Raw genomic sequence first — 23959 nt, forward strand, 5'->3', positions numbered from 1 at the left:
TGCTCACACTGACTCACAGCTTTGCGTCCCCAGGCTCTCCAGCCGTAGGTCTAAACAGCCTGCAAGGAGCACGGCGTGTTTGTGCAGCTCTGACGAAGACGAATGGGATGGATGATTAATTTATTTGTGGCCACGTGATGTTTCGGGGGATTACAGAGAAGAGGACCCACCTACCATCTCCGTGATTTACTCTCACCCCCCTCCCCTCCTCTTCTTATTCTCTCTCAGTGATCTGAAAGCCAGTCTCCCGCGAGCGGAGCGCAAGCTTTCCTCTAATCACCAAAACGCGAATGCGCGGAGGAGAGACAAAGTGCACTTTGCCCCAAATTCGCCACATTTCTCCAAACTTTCAATGGGACCCGTGGACTGGTCCGAGCCTGCTGCATCTGTTTAACCTGGAGCCGCAGTCATGGTCTGTTGCGCATTTGGTTCAGTGCGCCTGTCTTTCTTTGGATTTTTACGCATCGCTCTGCTGCTGGGGGTCGTGCAATTAGCGGCAATAGCGCAACATGGTAAGTGCATGCCTTGTTTAAACGCACCGGGTCTTTTTAAAGACTAGTTTGAAGACTTTGCCGTGATCTGAGCTGAAATAGAAGCAGATGCAAAAAGCGAGACTGAGAGCGGACTTCGAAATGTGTTCTTAAATGGAATGCAGAGATAAGAAAGTGTTACGTGTAAAAAGAAAGAAAGAAAAGAAAAGAAATCTGCGTGACCTGGACTGCATTCCCATCACTCAGCTCCAAAGGGTTAAATGGACCCTTCAAAGGCACCAGAACACAGCTAAGCCAATCACAAAGAAACAGAGAGAAACAATAATTAGATGTTTGAATCTGGAGAAAAGATTTTTTTTCTCTCCTTCTGATCTAAAGATGTTTTTAAAAGATTCTTAATTGGTGCAGAAATTATTATCTGATCACAAGTTTATTTTCCCTTTCATGCAATGGGGTTCTTTTCCCATCATTTAGAGATAAAGTCATGCATGTGTGGGCTTTAATTCACCAACATGGAGCTGATTATCATTTGGAAAAAATGTGGCAAGTTGAACCCAAATGGAAATAAAAATGTCAAACTGGTGAAGAGAGCAGGAAGTTAAGTGGTCATAATTGAAACAAGATCAGAACACAGAGTTATGACTCATTAAAGAGTATAATTCACTGTTACTTAATATTATACAGTAATTTCAAGGGATTGTTGCTCTCCCTGGTCTTCTTCCCTTGCTGGGATTTCAAAGAGGACTGTAAAAAGGTGCGCATAAAGGTCAGATTTGGTGAGCTGCTGTTTTCCCAGCTGTCAGAATTTAGGATGGGAGTGAATGCAATGACCAAAACAAAGAAAATCTTGGAGCTGCAATTGTGCCGATTACGAGTCCTGACTGTAACAAAAATGCGCTCATTTTACTCCAACCTGTCACCCTGTCTTGATCTCGCTCACATCTTTGTCTGCAGGGCGTCCAGCAGCAGATCAAAGCACACCATTGTAAACTTTAAGTCATAAAATGAAACACTGTGGGGTCTTCCCAGAGGTTTCCAGACATTACTGTGCCAAAGCAAAGTTTACCACAATTTGAGCACATTTTGTCCTGTTGACAGCAGCCTTCTATTGATTTGTACGTGACATTCAGTAGTAAAGAAAAGAAAAAGCTTATCAAGTAAAAAAGTACATTTAACCTGCTGACCTTGCAGATGTACCATGAACAAAAAGTGTTAAAACCAGCTGAACCTCCAACAACCATGCCACATTTAAAGTCACTTAAATCTCATGCTCATACTGAACTTTAACCGTTCATCTTGACTTGGCTACATACCGAAGTGCATTAAGTTGCTGCTATGTAATTAGTTAAAACGATGTACCTAATAAAGTTATCATTAGGTATATATGTGAATTATAAGTCTCAAGGTTTTTAGCGTGTGTGTGTGTGTGTGTGTGTGTGTGTGTGTGTGTGTGTGTGTGTGTGTGTGTGTGTGTGTGTGTGTGTGTGTGTGTGTGTGACAGAGAGAGAGATTGGTCCCCTTTATGAACACAACAGCATCACTGTCCAGTGATAAAAAGGTTTTACAGGTGTGCTGCTCAGAACAAATGAAGGTTGGGTTCAAAGACAGGTGAAGGCCGACCTGTGAGTACAGAGGACTCATGTTGTCATGTAATAATGTCCTAATAACTACCTGTTCTTTACACAACCACTTGTCCTCATCCTCTTCCTGAAACATCCTGTTGAAATTCCTGTCTTTTAAAGTTCTTCCTCCCCAAGACTAACTAGAGATTAACAATCCAACACAATGCGAGACTTCTTCACTTTCCCTGAAGTCTGAGGTTTTATTAAAGAGTTTCGGGGTCTGTCAGTAGTATAAATGCCACTTTCCAACCTCTTTAAGGAACTTGTGGCAAAATATGTATTTTCTGGTTATCTATCATTACTGCTTCAAACCGTGTTTTTAAATAAAGACAATGAAGCATTATAAGTGTTACCCTTCACAAAAAATGCTTTCATCAGTGAGAGTAACTCATCATCATCCTATCATTTTAGTATTTTCACAATTCATTCAGGCTCTTTGCCCTTTCCCTGGTGGTCTGACTGTGTAGTTTCTGACTGTGGGCCCTCTGGGGAAAAGGCCAACAACTCCCTTGGTGATAACACAACACTTTTGCTGAGAAACTGGAGTAACTGGAGTATTCCCAGTTAAGTCCCTGCACATCTGGGCTCCTGAGGGTCTTCTCTCCCAGTGGGATAACTCTAAACCCCCCAGGGGGGCTACTCATTTACCTCCCCCACTTCTTTGTAAACTCATTAAGACGCCAATTGGAACAGTTTAGCCAGCAGCACCTCCTTCCTGAAGCCCTAGTTGTTTGGACAACCTGTGACCTCGAATCTTGTCAGCGGAGCTTCCAGACGAGGTGGACGCTCAGACAGGCGACAGTGTAAACAAAAGCATTTGGTTTCAAGAGGCTGTCAGCACGCAGACCAGCCGGTAAGCCCTTGTTTAGGCTTGGGATCACTGGCGGCAACTTTACCCTGCCCAATCATGACTTTGTGGCTCCTAAAACATCCTAAATACCCTGAACATTTGTTTTCCCTGATGTGACTTTACTCATCTGCCTCTAAGGTTTGTTAACAAAGACCTCTGCTGACAAGTTTGACCTATTTCACTCCACAGATGTAGAGCTTTTGGGAGTGTGGCGGTGTGGAAAAGTACGTGTTTGGTGGAAATAATTCCTCCGGTCTTCTCAGCTTCCAGCTGCAGGCGGTGTTCAGAGGCCTGTCATGTGCCGTTGGTTTTAGCGTCCTTTCCTGGGGCGAGTTAAGAGAAGCGAGAGGCTCACTGGAATTTCTGTTATTCTAGGCAATTTAGATAACCTGTGGCGGTGAGATGTTCAACACCCTAACACAAAACAGCAAATTGTTTCTGTTTGTCACCTTTTCCTTTAGACAGCTTTGAGTTTTGGTCACTTACTGGTTCGTCACATAATTCTTCTGTTATAATAAACACACTGTTTTCTCACTCCTGGGTTTAGAGATCAAATCAGAAGGTCATACTGAAGTTAAAACTAAAGCCTGCTCAGTTAAATCCTTCATCCTCAACTTTAAACCGAGGCTTATGTCCGTTTAGTGTATAACTGATTGTTTTTTCACCTTTTTCTGGCTTTGCAAGACTGAGAATTAATTAACTTTGATATTGAGTGTACTTTAGTGTGCAAAAGTCTTGAGTTCGCTAGTTCTCCAGGCTTCTTGAAGGACATTCAAAGCTCTTCTTTGGATGTTTCTGCCTTTTGTTCTGTTCTCTGTCAACATGATCCCACATTGCTTCAATAATGTTGAGGTTCAGGATCTGAGAAGGCCGATCCATGACTGATAGTGCTCCACTGTGTGTTTTTCTATACAGGTATGATTTTACTGCATTGGCAGTGTGTTTGGGAACATTGTCATGATGAAAAAAGAAGCTGTTACCAATCAGATGATTTCCAGATGGTATTAGATGGTGGATCAAAATCTGATGGCACTGTTTCTGTGTTCATATTCCATCAATTTTGACAAGATCTCCAACACCACAGACTGAAATGCAGCATCAACAATGACATAGACTCCACCGTGTTTAACAGTTGCCTGTAAACACTCACTGTTGAACATTTGCATTTTTTTATAGATCCAACTAAAAAAATGGGAACAAACGATGTGTTTTTCTGAAAGGCTGCTAGTAACATAGTGCCTAAAGATACATTTTAAATCAGTTTCTTTTTTTAAAATTGTCTATTATGTGTAGATACAACGCTGGTGCATCACTTGAGGTGGGGCCTTTTTTATCCTTGAGTGATTCATAGGTCAGTGTGAAGTGGCGTAGGAAACAAAAAAAGAGTAAAAGTTAAAAGTTTTCACCCAAAGTCTTGTGATTTTGTTTTGTCTACCTCTGCAATGTCTGTCTTTTACACAACTAAACAGCAGGACTCTGACACAGATAAAGACCTGATCTAATCATGTCCAGTTTTCATTTAATTTAGCTCAAAGCAGATGGATTGAGAGGAAGGGGTTTAAGGTTTGAAAACACTGCTTTTTCCTGCAGAGGCAAGCTTCCAAGAGAACATCATCAACTTAAGGTTCTCATAACATACGCTCTCTGTAGCTTTTTGTTTAAGGCATATGAACAAATTCTTTTCCACATTATTTTGCCGTCTTTACCCCTTTCACGAGTTCTCAGTTTGACATCTTTGTCGTTCTTGTTCTCAGCTCCAGAGTGTTACCCGGGAGGTCATCGGAGTTTGAGCAATCCTTATCGAAGTGTTGACTTTGACTCCACTGAAATCCAGAACACCGCCATCCAGGATCTGATCTGTGACCACTCGCTGTCACCAGGCTGGTACAGGTTCTGGATCAACAACAAGCCAGCAGAGATGCCGACCGCCTGTGTTGAGGTAAAATGGTCAAAATGACAAGCAAGTTCTGTCACAGAGGTGTCTGTGCTCACATTCCTTCAAGTCTCTACACTGACTGCTTCCTTCACTGCCAAAAAGCACCATTAAATATCTATCATTCAAACAAGTGATATAATAGACACCTCCAGTACAGGTGCAGGGTATAATAACCACCTCTATAAAGGTAATGACTGTTTCTGTTTGCGGCCTCTTGCAGATGAACCGCTGTGGTACCCAGGCTCCGGTGTGGCTGTCACTGAAAGACACCTCACTGCCACGTCCTGGCGAGATCCGCCAGCTCTCCGCCTGTGCCACCTGGCAGTTCTTCCACGGAAGTTCCAAAGACTGCTGCCTTTTCCGTATCCCTGTCAAGGTGCGAAACTGTGGAGAGTTCATGGTTTACTACCTGCAGCCAACGCAGGGGTGCATGGGATACTGTGCAAAAGGTGAGCATTCATCTGCTTTATTTTTGCTGTAGAAGTTCAAAGTTTAATGAAAGTGTTGGAGCTGATGTAGATGGAAATATCAGCAAGACCCTAATAAAGGAAACCTGAGGTTGGATGGTTTGGCCAAGCCACTCTAAGGGATTCATTTGGATGAGAAAACGAAAACCTCACTGAATTAACTTTATTCTTAGATTACAGAGATGAATTATGGTATATGTTTTTAGCCTAATAGTAGAAAGATATTTGATGAATCTCATCTTTCAGTTGCTTCAGATTTGGGGCCCAGGCTATGCCCAGCAGGGGAGGTGGAAAACAACGGTCAATGCAAAGGTACAAGACTCTTAAAATATGTGTTCATCTCTGTATAAAGAAGGTCCCTGCATCCTCAATTTACTGTAAAAAATTAAAAAGAAAACCAATTATTGTGACTTCAGCAACTGCCCAAATCTGCTTTCAGAGGCCGTCCCGTCCCTGCCCTCCCGACCGGTGGTCACTGCGGAGCTCATCGGCCACAGCGTCCACCTGAGGTGCTCCTTCGTCTCACCACCATGGAGCCAGACGCTGGGCTTCCAGGTGGTTTGGGCCAGACACATCAGCAATAGCATGAAGGCCGAGATCAGACAGGAAGCCACGCTGAAGCCCTTCTCTGTGGTGGAGATGGATGGCGTTCGCTTCAGGCTTGGAGAAACGGTAATTCCTGCCAGACTGTGTTGAAAGTTTTGGGGAGCACATGTGGTGGGTTTGACCTCCTCGAGTGGCCCATGATCATGCTGAACTGATTTTTTTTTTTCATGAGTTCAGGCTCACAGAGAAAACGCAGAGAAGCAACATGTGTCATATGCAGTCGAGAGAATGCAAGAAAAGGGTGGGGAAGTTAAATCAGTTGCAGTTTGGAAAAGCCTTGCTCCATATGTGTCCCATTTAAGCCGATCTCCATTCACATCTTCACAGTGAATTCTAGGAAGTTATTTTTACATGAACCGACGCACGTATATAAAATAAAGCTGTTTCTTACGTTGAAATCTTGGCAACTCTTCATTCATGCAGTAGTGTAGCTGTTCTTGCACAACGATAAAGGAAGTGTTTGGGTTATATTAAATATAGACATTAAATATGGATATTTCTTGTGAGATACCATCTTGTCAGCTGTTTGGATGATGCCTTCTTGCAGACGAAGAGAAGTTTTGCACGTTATCATTTGCCTAAATCCCAAAATGTGTATTTTTTCTGGTTCCAGAGTTGTCCATGTGGCTTTCCTTTTTCAAAATTCTCGAGTACTTGGGTTTTGGGGCTGCCAAAGTTTTCCTTTGTTTGTTTTTTTATCCAGTTTCAGCAGAAAGATTGCATTATTAGGAGGCCCACAAAATGTGTTTATGCAGATGTTCCAAAAAGCAAAGGGAAAAATAGCCCAACACTTAATTATCTTGAGAAGGGAAAAATGGCTTTGAAAAATATCACACAGAGGCAGACCTTACAGTATCATTGCACACCAACGCAGGGTACCCACTGGCTTGTCTGCATCTTGTAATCTGGTCATTTCTTGGGGTTTGCGACATAGCCACCAGATAGGTGGGTCAAGATGTCCTCCTGGTCATTGTTTAAAAATGTAGATTTTTTTTAACAGGCAACAAAAAGCCAAATGAAAGTTTATGATTTCAAGATTGAATTAAGCAAATGCAAACCCTGTTTTGTCCTTCGCAGGTAGTGTTTGCTATTTTGCTACCAACACCTTCTCAACTGTGACTCCTCAGCAAAACTCTACAAAAAACAAAAAGTGTCCAGCACCAAGAACCATCTGCATTCAGGGCTTAGGAGAGAGCAGATTCACAGTAGCACGAAAATACCAGATACATTTTATGGTTTGTTGTAGTTCTGGGTTATTTTCAGAATGCTCCAAATTATTATTAATAATCAAATCAGAATGCCAGCAGCTTTATTTCTTTACCAGGTTGCCTTTAGGGCGATGGAAAGAGTTTATTCAATAAACCTTAGCACGTGGATGTTCTTTGACGTCATCTTTGTGTCCTAGGAGGATCGAATTTAGCTTTGTTTTGAAAGCTCAGTATGCAAGACAATAATCAGAAGAACTGAAGATTTACTAGGAAGAATAATTGCTAATAGCACTAAAACCAGACAGCAGCAAAAGAATAAAGAAATCCGAAGATTGGTTAAAATGACAACTAAATATGAGTAGCTGTCGACAAGATTGCCTTCTTGCAGCTGAAGCTGACGCTGAGTCGCTGCACTCCTGCCCTGCACTGGAGTAAAAACTGTTATGATTGACCTTTGTCTTTCCAGGATGTCAACACGCTGCTGCACAGCCTCATTTCCATACAGCCAGACTGTGCAGGCTGCTGATAGCTTTCATTTCCTTGAGAAGTGATATGTTGCTAGGAAACACAAAGTTATTTGATTTTTCAGCGTGATACCATTTGACACCGAGGTGATGTCACTCCCAGTTTTTGTCATCTTGCAGCTGTGGACCACGTTGCTCCCATGTCTGTACACCGGGGTTATGTTAGTTTGGTCTAGCAGATGTTATGCAGGGCTGGGTTTGCTCATGGGGCTCGTCTTTAGCGTGTGTTGATATAGCAGCTGGGCAGGGTCAGAGGTCATCTTCATTTCTTTTAAACCATGAAAGAGAGTTAAATATTAGTGCTTTTGGAGCATTGGTTTGTTGTGTTATGAGCTATATCTGGAAACATTTTGATGAATCACCAATACAGTGACAGTTGCACACTGCTGGTCTTTTTCATAACACAGTGTGAAAAGGTAATGCACTCTTCCACTCTCGTTTATCCACATCAGTTGACAGTTACATAGCTCAAGTTTGTTTGAGCAATCAAAATGTGAAAGGTGGTTTCAAACTCCAGTATACCTTCATCTTTTACTTCTCTTAGATCAGTGATTCACAGAAAGGGCTACAAGTACCCCAGTGTGTACTTCTGTAGCAGAAGTAGATTAGCTCAACTGATCTGAAAAAAGACAACAAGAAAAAAGTATATGAAGGACAAATGTGATGATGGGACTTGAACAGCAGAAACTGCAACTGAAAGAAAATAAATGCATACATGAGTTAAATGAAAACAATTATAAAATGAAAATACGTTGGACTTGGTCACTAAAAGAATGCTAACAGCTGATATTGCTGGCTAAAAATATGAAACTAGTAAGTGTGTAAAAAAACTAAAAGCAGTGGAAATCAGCGGCGCATTTAGATTTTGAGCCAAACATGCACGATAAACAACTGAAAAACTAGTTAAAATGTATAAAATGTTAGACATTATTAGGTAAACCGACTGCTGTAGCTAACAGTAAAGAATTGGATAAATGATTTATTTAAACATCCAGATTTAGTGTTTCTCAGTTTTCAGATTCATAGTTTAACAAGCGATGTTTGCTGATGCTAACACAAAGCTAGCCAAGAAGCCAGACTGAGGTTAAAGTTTGAGTGAATGCCGACCTCTACGTAGACTCACTGTAGCCATCGCTTTAAAGTCTCTTTGTTTTTTTGTTGTCCATTATCAGTATCTAGCATGTTTAGGTTTAGAGACATAGTCCAACCACTTTTGCTCATTGTTTGGTTATTTATCTATTTGATGCATGCGTTTATTTGTAGCTACAGTTTCTGCTGTTCATGTCCCATCATCATGCTTGTTCTTCAGTAGCCACTAAAGGTAGTGGATAAATGGTTTAGATAAGAAACCAATAGTTATGGATAAAGAGATGAGATGGTTTTCTAACCATAAAGGGGTTTTGGGGTCTGGCTTTGTTGTTAAGTCGGATGAAAAAATGATTTAAAAGCAGCTGATTCAGACTTCATGCTTCAGCTGATATTTCCCCTGTAGTTCTCCTGCAGTGTGTCGACTTTCAGAGCCAACTCCAGCCACACAAGATCGACTTCAAAAGACAGTGAGAGTTTCTACGCTGGGCTGAAGGTAAAGCCTCCTCTGACTGTTTTAAAACCCCAGTTTGGTTTCATTTCTCAGTGAGAACCTCATAGACTCTTATTCCTTTCTCCTCAGTTCTCTCCAGATGTGCTCCACATAGCAGAGAACAGTAAGGAGCACGAGGTGACTGTCCACAGTACCGTCCCCATCCCCTGCTTCACCTCCAACATCGGCCACCAGTGTGGAGTCCCTCTGGCTCTGACTGTCAACAATCCAGGTCAGACCTGTGGGAAAACAGGAGATAGAGTCTGTGTCATCACCTTTATCTGCAAGGACATAATAAATCTACAGCTTGAGTATATTTAAGGTTAACCTGCAATTTAGTTAAGTACTGCCTGCAGCAACCACTACAGTTGGACAAATATTGCCCCCATTTAAGCATTAATGTACCCGTTATTGGGTAATTAACAAAAATCACCAAACACAAATTAGAGCAGCTGAATTAACTACTGAGGCCACAGTCGCGCATTAATAAAACAATCAAAACAATTTCAAGCATTTCTCATTTCCTCTGGGATCTTATTATTGTTATTCCCAAACTCACCTTGTACATCATCGCATTGAAGCCGGCTAAGAAAGACATCATTACAGTTGTGCAGGCAGCTGTGTGCTGTCTGTTAACATTAATTTACTGCTGTGTTGACATCCACAGACAGCCTGGGCCATGAGGTCTCCAACGTGGTGCTGTCCGCCTGCCAGGTGCAGCTCCAGCCAAACACCTGCAGTGAAGGCAGCTGCGGTTGGGCAAAGTTTTTTGTCACTGCTGTGACTGATTTCACACGTGATGGGAACCGCATGAGCCTGATCGGTGCTTCGCCTGGACCCTCTGCACCACGCCTTTGGAGAAGCTACGTCCCGACATCCCTCAAAGTGAGTGAGGTCATTTAGAACGACAGATTGTTCGTGTGGATAAAAACAGAATAAAATATGATTATATGAAGTTTTCAAGTCATTGCATTCTGTTTTTATTTACATTTTATGTGTACAAAGTTTTGGAAATGGGTTTGTTTGTGTGGTGAATACAGAGTCTGCTGGGATCTGAAGAGCTAGAAATTGCAGCTACAGTTGTCCTACACAATATCCTTGAGGCAGATTGAGAGATGCTTGACGATTTTTCCACTTTTGAAATAAATTTCAAACCATTCGTGAGGATCTTGGAAGGAAACCCTGAGGAGGTTTGGGCGACAGCTGGAATCTGAGGCATGCAAGTTAAATGTGGCATGTGGAGCAACCTTAAGAGGACTTTCTTTTTTGGAAAAACTGTCACACAAAGGCTCTCCTCTGGCCCTTGAGGAGCTTTTAATAAGATCTATAGGGTCACTAGTGGGTAAAAGCTGGGTTTGTGGCACCATGGATGCTTTGTGCTAGGGTCCTACAATAAACACAGTCCTTAAATGGGTTCCTGGACTTATTCAGGATAAATAGAGGGTCTTCAAGTGGCATTTCAATGGATTCCATTATGCCTAACAGGAAGAGAGGACCAGCTTCTAAAGCTAAATGTCGAATGAAAGTATTACTTTAATTAAAGAGAAGTACTACAATGGCTCCAAATAGCAGGTTTTTCCATCATATTGTTTACACATACACACAATTATACAGTTCTTTTTAACACTGAAGGAGAGGTTGTGGTTCAGGACCAAACATGCACTTGTTTGATGGTTTAACATAATACTTAAAGAGCGCCTCTCTAAGCGGTCATTAGTTGTGTCCATACAAGCGGTGACATTATGTAAGATGTGATGTCAGCCCTCCAGACACTCTGTCTCTGAGGAGCTTTTTCATCTGTGTTCAGTGAAAACATCAAAGCCTAAGACCACAGGGTCAGAGGGTATAGCCCCCTTAATCTTTCTTCTGGTGACCTCTACCTCCCACCCCCAGGTCACGGTCCAGGATATTCCCACTTCCACGTGCTACTCTTTGACTGACCCGCATATCATTACACTAGATGGCAGGTAACTTACCTCCAGCTTTTGTTAAATGAATCCATTTATAGGGCAGTTAGTGCAACAGTTAAAGTCTTCAAATTCTTATTAAAAAATCTGCATTTCCTTTTCAGGCGTTACGAGAACCACCAGACTGGCACATTTGTCCTTTACCAGAGCCTCTCCAGGGAATTCGAAGTCCATTCTCGCCAGTGGGACTGCAGCAGTCGACACTACTCCGTTGCATGTAACTGCGGCGTTGTAGTGCGAGAGGGGAACGAGCTTGCCATCTTTGACATGTGCAATGGGCAACCGCAGGAAACGAGGCCACAGCTTGATCTTAAGAACCTCGGTGACAGTGAGGGGAGTCGGGTCAGGGTGCTGGAGTCCCACCAAGGGAAGAAGGTCACCGTAGGTATCTGGACATTTGGAAACTGGTGTCTAGTTATTTGGCTAAATTCATGGTAAAATCATGCAAGAATGATCTGTCCTTCATTCAGATCTGTCATATAAGTTGAATTTTTAATGCATGAGGAGACTATGTTAACTAGCTGTTGGATGTGACTCTCCTCTTGTAGTTGATCTTTCCTTCCGGGGCCTTTGTTAGGGCTGATGTTGGTGATTGGGGGATGAGCCTGTCTGTCCGGGCACCCAGCGTAGACTATGGAAACACTCAAGGCCTCTGTGGCACCTTCGACCGGAACGGCAACAATGACTTCCAGGCCTCTGATGGTGGGTTCTATGGCCCTGATGACTTGCACAGCTTCATAGAAACCTGGAGGTCAGTCTGGGACACAGTGTAGATTTCTAATTTTCAGAATTCTAATCTTTCCTTATTGCCACCATAATTCAGCTGAAGTCTCCACAACGTTATTTGTTTTCCTTTACTTTGTGTGTGTTAGGATAGCTCCTGGTGAGAGTTTATTTGACAAAACACCTCCTGGTATGACACAGGACCTCAGGAGGCCTTTCTGTCGGTGCCAAACAGGATCCAGCACTTCTCAAGAAGCTGGAAGGGGGACGAGAAACTTGTACAATCCCTCTGCTCACTCAGACTGCATAGCATATGATAATGTGGATTACACATCTGTGTTCCCCTCAATGGACACAACAGTCGAATACATCAAGAGCCTGGAAAAAGAGGAAAGCATTCTGGATATATCTGCCTTCAGCAGTCACCCTGTCGAGAGGCGGCACCTCTGGTTTCACGGCAAGAATAATCAGAACAGTGACAGGGATCCTGAACTGGACGATGAGTTCAGAAAGGATCTTCTGCTTTCTGTTGACAGGCCAAAGAGACAGGCGTCATTCCAGCCTGTGTTAATGGCACAGAGCCTAAGCCAGGCTGATCTGGAAAGCTACGCCTACTTTTTCCCAGAGGATCACCAGGTGGAAGCTCAACCAGAGGTGCAACCCCAGTGGCCCACGCCAAGTGGTCTCACCTCAGCCAAAGCCCTTGAAGTATGCCAACTGGCTTTGGTCAACTCCACTGTTGGAGCAGTGTGCCGGGAGCTGCTGGGACGCCGCCTTGGTGAGGCAGTGGATCTCTGCATGCTAGACCTACAGCTTAAAGATGACCTGGGATGGGAAGAGGCGCTGTTGCCATACCTGGAGAATGAATGTGAGAGAAAGCTGCTGGAAAATCTGACCCACAGAGCCTTGGAGGTGGCCAGTACACCGGGAACGCATGGGGAAGTGATTACTGCGCTGCGATGCCCCAATTTCTGCAATGGAAATGGAGAGTGTACAGAGTGGGGCTGCCAGTGTTTTCCCAACTACAGCTTCCATGACTGCAGCCTGGCTGTCAGTGAGTATCAGGAACAGTTATACATATACCAAACATACAACTACAGAGTAAAGTAGATTAAAAGTCACACTGATACTAATCTCTTAAAACTTGAAATTAGTTATATCAAGTCAAAAAAAACTTGCCTTTGAGCAGTCTCTCTTCTAATAGGCCAACCGGTTGAGATAACCGATTTGGAGAACAGTGGCCTCTGTGATATTCGAGTTTTCGACTGTCGCAGCATTCGGGTCTTTGGCCTCGGTTTCATTGACTCTCCTGACCTAAGCTGCTATGCCACTAGACTGAAGGTGAGATGAGGCTAAGGCTAAAATCAATTAAGAGAGTTCAAGTGCTGTTTTGTTCACCTTTCCTTTGAATTCCTTCTGCAGTACATAAACAAAGCGTGGGTTCCAGGGGAAAAACAGCGAACAAAAGCCACCTTCCTCAGCTCCAAGGTTTTAGACTGTGCTGTACCATCTCTGAGCACTGCTGCCATCAATACAGAAGACTTTATGATGGATGACAAACCATACGCACGCTGGGAGATTAAGGCAAGGCTCATTCTCATTTTCACTTGGAATTAAAATCTCTTTTGTTAGGTGTTGACTGCTTTGTCTAAAGGTCTTTGCGTTATCACCTTCCTCTTTTTCTGTACTAGGTCAGCAATGACGGCTCTCAGTACAGCCAGGCAAAGACGCTGACAATCTACGATGGTATTTGTCAGGTCTGTGAGGCCTCACGCTCTGGACTCTGTAAGTTAAAGGTAACTCGCATGCAAGACGGAGCAATGTTTTTGTTCTTGGGAAGCTAATAAAAATACTTTTCATTAAGATGGATAACATCTTAATGAAAAGTATTATTTTTATTATTATTCATTATTAAAATTGGCATCATTTGTTTGCCATCTTTATTTTTTGTTTGTAAAGCACTCAGAAAAGGGTAGGGAAGTCGAAAAAATGCCAAAATATGGATGTTTGTCCATCTGGAGCCCTTAATTTGAGAAATCCCATTTGCTACTTTTCACAATTTTAAAATTCTTTATTTGCCCTGATGTCGATCATAGGAAACAGTTGCTTTATTGTAAAGTTTCAGTCACTATATACATTTCAGAAGTTTTAATCTTGGTTTATATGCTTTTCTACGGTGGCCCCTAGAGACAAAGCACATACAAATTCCAAAGCACATACAAGCTCCGAAGCACGTGCAAGCTTTTGTTACCTAGTAGCTACACAAGCCAGGAAGTACCAACGACCGGATTTGGTGTGTGGTAGTAACAGGTAAATGAACTTTTTTTTTTAAATTATTTGAATATACATGAGTGTGGTTGTTCTTTCCTTGCAGGTGTTTTCCAGCAACTCCATGTGTTTGCAACAAACTTGCCGGGTTTTTTTTTTTGCAAATCGAGCTCAACACTGCCCCTAGCGTCCTGGAGCACTTCCTTTGTGTTTTGGAGTTTGTACGTACTTTGTCTCTAGGGGCCACCGTACTTTTATTGTAATTGAGTTACATTTATAATTTAAAAACTTCTTGTTATTATCTTGTTATTGTTATCTTGTTATTGCAAAGGGCCAATAGGCTTATATGTTACCCATTGACCAAGTGGTCCTATGACAATTCTGGGTGGACAGTGCTTGCAGGTCAGTAGATCACCCTTTGAAAGCACCATATACATCTTGGCAACCAGTTTTATGCTAGCAACTGCCAGTAATCACTCGTTAACCGGCTGAGGAATTTGCACTTTTTCTTAGCAACCAGTGGTTGGCAAATCATTGCTAACTAGTCCTTAGGCCCGTGTGATGGAAGCTTTAGACTTGAAACCAGCAGTTAAGATCATAAACTCATAAAATGTTTACTGTGGTCATGGGTGGATGGATGGGTCAAGTGAGACGTATGATCATTTTTCTCTTTTGTTTACAAAGCTTTCACAATGGTTTAACTTCTTTTTGAAAACCAAAATGCATACCCTTGTTTCATTTACAGTTTATAAATAAGACTAACCATAGTGTGTAAGTATCCACAAAATCATAATTGCTAAAATAAACTTTGTTCCGAGCCATCAGCTGAAGAACGGCAAAACACTCTTGTACTAGAAGGGCACAGGGACAGTTGTTAGGCACTGGAGGAGACAAAAGGCCCATAAATTAGGCTGTGAGACAGCCTGCTCTGTTTTTGCTGGTCTGTTCTTATTCACATGGTCTCAACAGGTGACATGTTATGAAAACCTGGACACTCCAACGTTTGTTCGTGCTAGTCGGGGATGCTGATTGAGGATGCAGATGTGATTCAGTGGGTGTTTAGTGGAAAAGTGTGATGAGGCATTTTACATGCTGTTGGGGGGGGCGAGACGGTCTGCTGCTTGGACGACTACAGCAGCAGCAGCAGTTGGCTATTTTAAATCTCTACATTCTGTGTAAAAGAGGTACGTGAGGGGTCCTGTTGTTCCTGGAACTGTGTTTTATGGGAGACAGACAAACAGCCCAGAGCAAAAACACACAAACAGCTGTAGACAAACAGTATGTAGACATGTGGCTGCCAAGACTGAGCTAAACTGAATTAACTTCAGTAGAGATGTGTGTTTAGAGCTGATTTCCTGTTCATCACTAAACAAAACACCTGAAAAAAATGTGTTTTAAAATGTGAAAACATGCTAATATTGAAAAAAAAGTGAGTCCACAAGCAGATCTGTTTGCTTCTCTTTGTTTGTCAGGAGCGGACATGCAACATCGATGGGATGTGTTTTGCAGCAGGAGACTCCAATCCCAGCAGTCCTTGCCTCCTCTGTGACCCAGACGCCTCCAAATTCACCTGGTCTGTGAACCAAGGTACACACAACTCGAAGTGGATCTCACCGTCTGAAAGGAGAACAACATTTTCTACCTAAACAAACTCAGAACCATCATTAAATTCTGCCCGTGTACTTGGTTTTCTATCTGCCTTCCAGTCAACTCGAGATGAACAACATCAGGGAAAAAAGGCATTTATCTCACCGTGTCAGTGCAGTGGTAGCCATCCAACTGTGGTCCTGTTTGTCTCCATTAGCAGATCAAAGGAGCAGAGGTTTAGGTTTCCCAGCATGCCCTGACCTGCCACTTAACCACTCTCGGAGCGGGAGTAAATCACATGGTTGGTTTCCACAGCAGCACAGACAGGCAAGATTCATGCAAAAAGCAAAGGGACGCTGGAATAAATGACCAGCGTAACAGTTAGTCTTACTTTAAGGATTAAAATGTAGAAATGGATTTTATTTTCTCAGTTTTCACGTCTCAAAACTCAACTACAAAGTAGAAAACAGAGGAATAAATGCACAAGAACAAAACACAATATACAGATGAACTTGAATGCATCTATAAAAATTAAGCTGTATATTCATCTTATATAATAAATATACAGTTATGATCCATACTGACGCTGCTGTCCACCAATATCGGTTTACACTTTAGTACAAAATAAAGTGAAAATCCTCTTTTAGGAAGGCAGGAAACGCATAAACATGTATGTACATACAGTATATGAGGTATATGAGTTTGTACAATTCTAACAAGCTTGAAAGTCAATATTTGGTGTGACCACCTTTATTCTTCAGCACAGTCTGTCTCTCTTAGGCAGCTTTCTTGTCATTTCTTTAAGTTGTCTTCAGGAATAGTTCTCCAGGCTTCTTGAAGGACATTCAAAGCTCTTCTTTGGATGTTTCTGCCTTTTGTTCTGTTCTCTGTCCACATGATCCCACACTGCTTCAGTAGTGTTGAGGTCCGGGCTCTGGGGAGGCCGATCCATGACTGATAGTGCTCCACTGTGTGTTTTTCTATCCAGGTATTTATTGCATTGGCAGTGTGTTTGGGATCATTGTTGTGATGAAAAATGAAGCTACTGTCTATCAGATGCTTTCCAGATAGCATTGCATAGTAGCTCAAAATATTTTCTGTGTTCATAATTGATCAATTTTGAGAAGTTTTCCAACACCACTGACTGAAATGGAGCCCAAACCATGGCAGAGCCTCCACCGTGTTTTATAGATGGCTGTAGTCACTCCCTGTTGTAGCTCTCTGCTGACCTCCTCTGTACATACTGACAATGATTTCAACCAAGAAAGTCAAATCTGGATCTGTCACTCCATCAGACCTGTTGCCACTGATTTTCAGTCTAGCTCTTGTTTAATGTGGCATACCTCAGCCTCAGCCAAAACATTACTGGGAAATAAAGCTGAAAAGAAAAGAAAAGCTCAAGTCCAGAGGCGGTCATGCGTGCTTACAATGATTGTTCCAGAACAAACCTGGAGGTGTGTTTTTGCCAAACCAGGGTTCCCTGTAAAGAGCTTATTTCAGCACAGGAAGCTCCTGTCATCAAACGCTTGTAGTAGGAAGACAGTAAATAGTACGGTGGGAATAAGAGGTGGGATGAAGTGCATCTCAGTCTGTTTTTGTCTGCATTATCAGTCAACAAGCCTCCGACCTTCCACCGGCCTCAAAGCGACTTGCAGACATTCTCCAGCGAGAACTTCGTCTTCCAGTTTACTGCATCGGACCCCGAGGGCTCGGCCCTTCTCTTCCAGCTGGAAGAGGGACCAGACGGTGCTGTCCTCTCCCCTGCTGGCCTCCTTATCTGGAGGGTCCCATCAGTTCCAGAGAAGGAGGGGCTCCGGACGAGCAGCTCTGTCCGCTTTACGCTGTCTGACGAGTGTAACGCCCAGAGCACCTTCACTGTGGAGGTAGAGTGGGGATAAGCTGCTAAGCAGTAGTCTGCTGATGTAAATGTGATACACTGATGTTGTTAGATATTAATAAAATCCAGACATTCCTCAGCAGTGTCTGTGTTTCCCATCTGCAACACAGATTGTCGTGGTGCCGTGTGGCTGCCAGAATGGACGCTCATGCGTGACGGATATTAACTTTCCCGCCGGCAGTGGGAAGTACCTGTGTGTGTGTCCCGAGGGTACTCAGGGCAAACTCTGCGCCGACGACATAGACGAATGTCTGTCGGCTCCATGCTTGGGCAGCAAGTGCATCGACGTGGCCGGTGGGTACAGGTGCGAGTGTCCTGCAGGGCTGCGAGGTAAGAATGATTAAAAACCTAAAGATTTTTAATCAAAAATGAACAAAATAAAAGCCCTTGATGTTTAAGGCTGTTTTGTTTAGACACACTGGGCTGTTCTGACATCACATGTTTGCAGTCGCGGAGGATTAATCCCAGTGATGGTTTTTGATTACAGAATCAACATCCTCTGTGTGTGTTTTTGGCAGGTTTAACGTGTCTGGAGGATATCAATGAATGTGAAAGGAAGCCCTGTTTTCCGGGAGTGCAGTGCTTCAACAGCTTTGGCTCCTATGGCTGCGGCCCCTGCCCCAAAGGAATGGTGGGAAATGGGACTTCGTGCACTGGTAAGTATGGGCTTACTGCATTACTACCCATAGGCAGTTTATAAAAAATGGAGCTCCACTAAGAGACACTCATTCGTGAGCCTCTGCTCCTCCACATTTAAAGGAGCCATTGAGGTGGATGCCTCCTGCATGCCTGCTAATTGAGGTTTTCCCAGCATGGGAGTGGACCCCTAGGCAGACCTGGTGAGATTATGTGTTTCAGCCGGCTTGGGAATATATCTGCTTCTGCCCCCCATAAGAGAGAGGAGGTGGCTGTTGAGAGGAAGGTCTGGGCATGCCTGCTTAAACTGCTGCCCCTGTCACCAGAATAAGTGACAGAAAATGTAGCTTCTAGGTCTGGAAATATTAAGGCTGTGTGGAAGTTCTTTAATTGTGCATTATTTATAATACCCAGCAGGGGGTGACCCCTCTGGTTTCAGGAAGAAGCCAGATTGTATAGAAGTCTATGGCTAACTGACCCTAATGCAAACCAACTCTTCCATGATGAGTGGTCAGATAACCAGACTGAACCAGAAGCTTGGTTAAGGCTACCAAACGCATCTGGTCGAGGTGCAACTTGCTAAATGACATAAGGGACCCGACAAAATATTAGTGGGAGTGTGTGTCTGTATTTTAGCCTGTATGTACACTTTTGGCCCAGTGTGGATTAGAGAAAATCCAACACAACTTCAAACGTGTGCGCCCAGTTCTTGTTTTTTTGAAGTCATTAACTGTACAGTGCTGTACAGCATTGTCCCATTGCATGCTGTGCAATCATTCCACCCTGGAAAAAGAACAGTTCAAAGAAATCATTAAAAGCCCAAAATTGCCATGACATTCGTGCCCATGATGAGTAGATGTAAACTTCTGACCACAATAGTAGAGCAGGGCGATATGGCCAAAAATATTTATCACAATATATATTTGAAAATTTGCGATAACGATATAACCGACGATATAATTGATGCAAGACAAAATACAACTCCACAACATTACTAGCGCAAAAAGACAACCTTCCATTTATTTTCACTTAAACAAGAAGCTGGTTTTTATGTACATTAAAGCTTTATAAAAATGTAACAGTGCAAATGCAAATTCCTTGCTGAAAGTTTAACCAAAAGGCATTTCCAGTAGAAATGGGCTGACATATCCTGAGCATAACCATGTATAATATCCACTGAAGTTAAAAAGAGGTGCTTTGCAACATTAAACTGCAGTGTGCAGTACGCATTTTTCGGACCATAAGGTGCACGGGATTATAAGGCACATTAAGCGAAACAAAGCAGTCAGATAAATCAAACTTTATTAAACTCATTCTTCTTGCTTCCTCCACTTCTGTACCATTGATTCATTAATGTTGAATTCTCTGGTAGCTGCTCTATTCCCATGTTGTTGCAGTATATTAATGACTAACCTCGTATTGTGGATGGATTATCTCAGTTGTTCTCCTGACTGAAGTTTGGTCCGTTTACAGCATCCTGCCATGCGATTGCATTTGTCTCTAACCATGAAGAACCTTCACGTTAACTTTTATAAGTGGAAAAGTGTTAGTGTTCGTCCTCCAGCTTCACTGTTTATGTTATGCTAACATAGCTGTGTCGCTAGCGATCACGTAGCACATCATTATATACCAGCTAGCCAAACTTCAGTAACCCTACAAACGTCACTGCTGTTTAGTTTCCTGTCTTCATTTATGTTGGAAGTGATAGCAGAGCTGTACGTTTGAATTTTTTCAGAAATCTCTCAGTCAGAACATGCAATATCATGCTTAGGTAACTAGCGAAACTAGCGAGCTAACTTCCGCTAGCTTCCTGCTAACTTCTAACTCCGTTAAATGTAATAACTTTTGTTTTCATGGATGCCTGGAAGTTAAACTTTATAGTTACACCTGGTAAAGCAGCAATGCTGATCGTTTTATTAAAGATGAAAGAATTTAGACAGTTTTTAACTCTAAGTGATGCTGCAGTGTTGTTTGACCTGAAGCGACGGAGTTTAGGACCCAGATTACTCCCAGATTTAAGAGCATCTTAGAACGGCCGCTTGCATGTTCTGCAAAAAAATGTGCTTTGTTGTGTATCTGACGGACAAACACCAAACCAGTTCCACATCACGGAAGTTGCACCATTTTTACAAACCAATTCTGGTTCATCTGTTTCACTCAACAATCGGCCATGTGCGTATGAAAACAAAGGCACTGCGCATGCGCGTTTTACTCCCATTCTATCGCGATATTTCATTTTCCTATCGTTGCCTAACATTATACCGGTATTACCGTGAACGGTATAATATGGCCCAGCCCTACACAATAGTATATGTCTTGAGCAGAAACTGAAAGGAAGCTAGGCGTGATTAAGTAACGTCAGGTGGCGTCACGGCACCCAAACGAGACCACTTATTTTCCTATAGTTAATCCTGCTTTCCAAAACAGCCCTGAGTTTAACAGACACTGCTGTTGTCTGAGAGGGTGTAGCCCCTCTGTACAGTTTACAGCCTCACATAATAAAAAAATAGTCAATTTCTCTATTCATTTCCCAGCAGCATTTATCATATGTTCATCTGTTTGTTGCTGTGATATTGGTTCGAGCATTCCAGCAAACTTGTAGCTAATTTTGTTGTTGTTCCAACTACATTTAAATTAAAGCAGCTATCCAAAAAAAGAGTGAATTCGTTCATTGGAGCCGTGTGTCCCGGAGGAGCACTCAGCAGTGAATGGAAACCAGATGGCTGATAGTGCTGCCTTGTACTGTGACTGCTCACGTTGTTTTGGAAAGACTTTTGGCTTCCACCAAAACTCAGTAATTATATAAAAATACATGCATAATATGGTAACTTCTGCTGTTGCAAACCTGCAGCTTTATTTGTTTCCTTTATATTGTTGCAATCTGTGCCAGTCGGTGGGAAATGCCTCGATGTTGAAGCACACTTTGTTTTAGGTCAAAGAGGGTGTTTCCAAAATTTTCAAGGCTAATGGCTAATCAGTTATTATTTTTCAGGCATGCAGAGATCTGTCTTTTTTCTCCAACATTCAAGGAACATAACCGTGTCTTTAGGCAGCTATGGTGACGTGACGAAGAAATGCTATCTCAATTAAGATACTTGTCACAATACAAATCCTGCCATAAACCTGCATTCTATTTAATGATCAGTAGTGGGCGATTCCTGCAGGTTTTAGATGTGTCCTTGATCCAACACAGCTGATTTATATGGCTAAACGACCTCCTCAACATGTCTTGACGTTCTCCAGACGTTCTCTGGTAATTAACTTATCATTTGGTTCAGGTGTGTTGACCCAGGGTGATATCTAAAACCTGCAGGACACCGGCCCTCGAGGTCTGGGGTTCGACACCCCCGAGTTAGGCAGAGCAGTCACGTTCCTAACTCCAGGATTTATGGGTGTCTACGGGAATTGTTTCACTTTTGGTTCCTGGATTTTAACTACAAAGATATTGTTAACTGAAGATGAGAAGTTAACAGCATGCTGCAAGCACAACACTGGTGCACGTACCCATACTTGTCAAGGTGAATATTAATACAGGGTTAAATTAGTTGCTTTCACGATCTAAAGAGAAAAAAAGCCCCAGAATTCTCACCTAAAAGACATCATGTTGATCCATATTCTATTCAATTCAGTTTTATTTACATAGTGCCAAATTAACCATATTGCCTCAAGGTGCTTTATATTATTTGCGTAAGCACTGGGGCTGATGTTGCATTCCTGCAGTCACATTATCCTTCCAGTAACAGAAGAACTCTGTGGTGTGTGTTTACAGGAGTTTCTGCCCCTAAAAGGAAAAAAAATCTGGGTCTACAGTAAAGCACAGAACATTAATTAAACTCAGCAGCATATTATTTGCCATTTTTATGGGACCTTGTGGCAGAAGATTCACAGGGACAGATAGTTGGATTTCCTAATCCCCTTTGTTCTTTAATCCTCCACATGTCCACTGAGGGCCTTCAGCTTGACTTGTTTGACCTCTACGCTCAGTTCATTTTAAGACGCATAACTTTGTGTGTCAGTGGAGTTGGACAAGGTCCTTAAATTTTAAATGACAAGCAGGTCACAAGTTTAGATCCACTCACCAACGGCATGAATGTCATAGTAAATGTGGTTCTTTTGAGGATTTCTTTGAAATGTTCTATTTCCACGGTGGAATAATTGGACAGCATATGTCTTTAAAACAAGAATTGTGTGCAGAAGTTTGAATTTATTTTGGATTTTTTATAATCCAAAAAGGCTCAAAAGTATACATACAGGCTCAAATACATTCATAAACTCACTTCAGTCTTTTAGTATTTGATGCTGAAGGTTCCAGATCATCAGTTGCACAACAATTGCACATTAAGTACAGGTTATTCAGAAAGAAAAGAAACTTAGCAATACACACCCAAAGCTACAAAGCAGTTACCTTGAGATTAATGAAACGAACCCTTTAAACCCTTTAACCTCTCCAACTAATCAGTTGTGGTTTGACAAATCAACCGTCATTGGTAGTTTTGACGAGTCAACCGGGCAGAAGGAAGTTCAGTTCTAATGAAAAAGTTGAGAAAAGTCAAGTGTCAAAGGTAAAGGTTTTGGAGAGGCATTCAAAACTAGACTCCAAAGTCTTATTGAATCTGCCTTAATTCTAGTAAGTAAGAAGTCTTTGCTGTAGTAAAGCAGGATGAGTCAGATTATTTGACCTGCTGCCATGTCTGAAGCCTGTTGAGGTTTTCTGCTACTACTGTGGCAAGAGATATCTTTACACAAACTTGACCCAAGGTCTCGTCTCTTGCTGGGAGTCACAGTTCATTAAACGTAACCTTTTGAGCCCTTCCAGGTTTTCTGATTTACAGCAACCTCCACATCCTTCACTGTACCATTTCTCTTTTTTGGTCCTTTATTATTGATTTAATGCAATGTGTTCTGAAGTGGGTGATCTTGATGCTCAATTGGATGTAAAAATTGAGGATAGCAATCCAGAACATAATTAGTGGCTTTCTTATTACAGTATTTCTCAGTCCAGCTGCCTTCCCTTCAACATCTGCTCCTCATATGACTGGCTACGAGACACCAGATGTTCTGCTCCAACCACCCAAAATAAAGACAGGCGCTTTCCTGAAGACCTCAAGCGGTAGCTCCCCGCAGATGACAGCTGAGGCCAGGAAAACAGTTCCAAGAATTGACCCACAAATGAAATCAACCACCTGGACAAGGACAGCAGGAATTAGCTCCAGCCCTGAAGTCACAATAGCAGAAACCAGCAGGCGCAAAACACCAACCGTTCCCCAAACAAATATTGATTCTTCACGGGAAACTCAAGCAGCTAACCTAAACCTATCCAGGACTAACACAGACATGTTCAAGAACCTCTCAGAGATTGTTCCACGCCGAGTCAAACAGGAGCAATCTAAATTCAGAAACACTACAAGCAATCCTCCGACTGTAGCTTCACCATCAGATCATGATAGACCAGCTGCAGGTAAGCCCCAAATTTCCAATAAATTCCATTTAAGTTTTCCTTAATGTGCGAGGTATCACACTGTGCTGAGCCTCAAGCAAGTATGAAGACAAGGAGACTTTAAAAGGGAACATTCAGTCATTCTGGCCATAATGTTTTAT

At 42.4% G+C, this 23959-nt stretch overlaps 1 protein-coding gene across 3 annotated transcripts in view; it reads left to right on the plus strand.

The window, feature by feature from the left end:
- LOC308393200 (von Willebrand factor D and EGF domain-containing protein) overlaps positions 1 to 23959 on the plus strand; it is a 39777-nt gene continuing 15818 nt past the window's right edge. The window contains exons 1-20 of one of the 3 annotated variants that reach the window (XM_080876767.1): positions 1 to 512; positions 4718 to 4902; positions 5120 to 5348; positions 5613 to 5678; positions 5806 to 6038; positions 9197 to 9286; positions 9374 to 9515; positions 9951 to 10168; positions 11177 to 11250; positions 11355 to 11631; positions 11799 to 12001; positions 12123 to 13027; positions 13178 to 13314; positions 13396 to 13557; positions 13665 to 13769; positions 15714 to 15828; positions 17440 to 17711; positions 17836 to 18055; positions 18244 to 18381; positions 23349 to 23819. In XM_080876767.1, the coding sequence (XP_080732893.1) occupies positions 410 to 512; positions 4718 to 4902; positions 5120 to 5348; positions 5613 to 5678; positions 5806 to 6038; positions 9197 to 9286; positions 9374 to 9515; positions 9951 to 10168; positions 11177 to 11250; positions 11355 to 11631; positions 11799 to 12001; positions 12123 to 13027; positions 13178 to 13314; positions 13396 to 13557; positions 13665 to 13769; positions 15714 to 15828; positions 17440 to 17711; positions 17836 to 18055; positions 18244 to 18381; positions 23349 to 23819 (4345 nt within the window). In that variant the 5' untranslated portion in view covers positions 1 to 409. The remainder of the gene's footprint in view (positions 513 to 4717; positions 4903 to 5119; positions 5349 to 5612; positions 5679 to 5805; positions 6039 to 9196; positions 9287 to 9373; positions 9516 to 9950; positions 10169 to 11176; positions 11251 to 11354; positions 11632 to 11798; positions 12002 to 12122; positions 13028 to 13177; positions 13315 to 13395; positions 13558 to 13664; positions 13770 to 15713; positions 15829 to 17439; positions 17712 to 17835; positions 18056 to 18243; positions 18382 to 23348; positions 23820 to 23959) is intronic. The other 2 variants (XM_080876766.1, XM_080876765.1) reach the window with 2 other exon arrangements.

This window comes from Rhamphochromis sp. 'chilingali', assembly GCF_963969265.1.
Source record: "Rhamphochromis sp. 'chilingali' genome assembly, chromosome: 3".
Classification (NCBI taxonomy): domain Eukaryota; kingdom Metazoa; phylum Chordata; class Actinopteri; order Cichliformes; family Cichlidae; genus Rhamphochromis; species Rhamphochromis sp. 'chilingali'.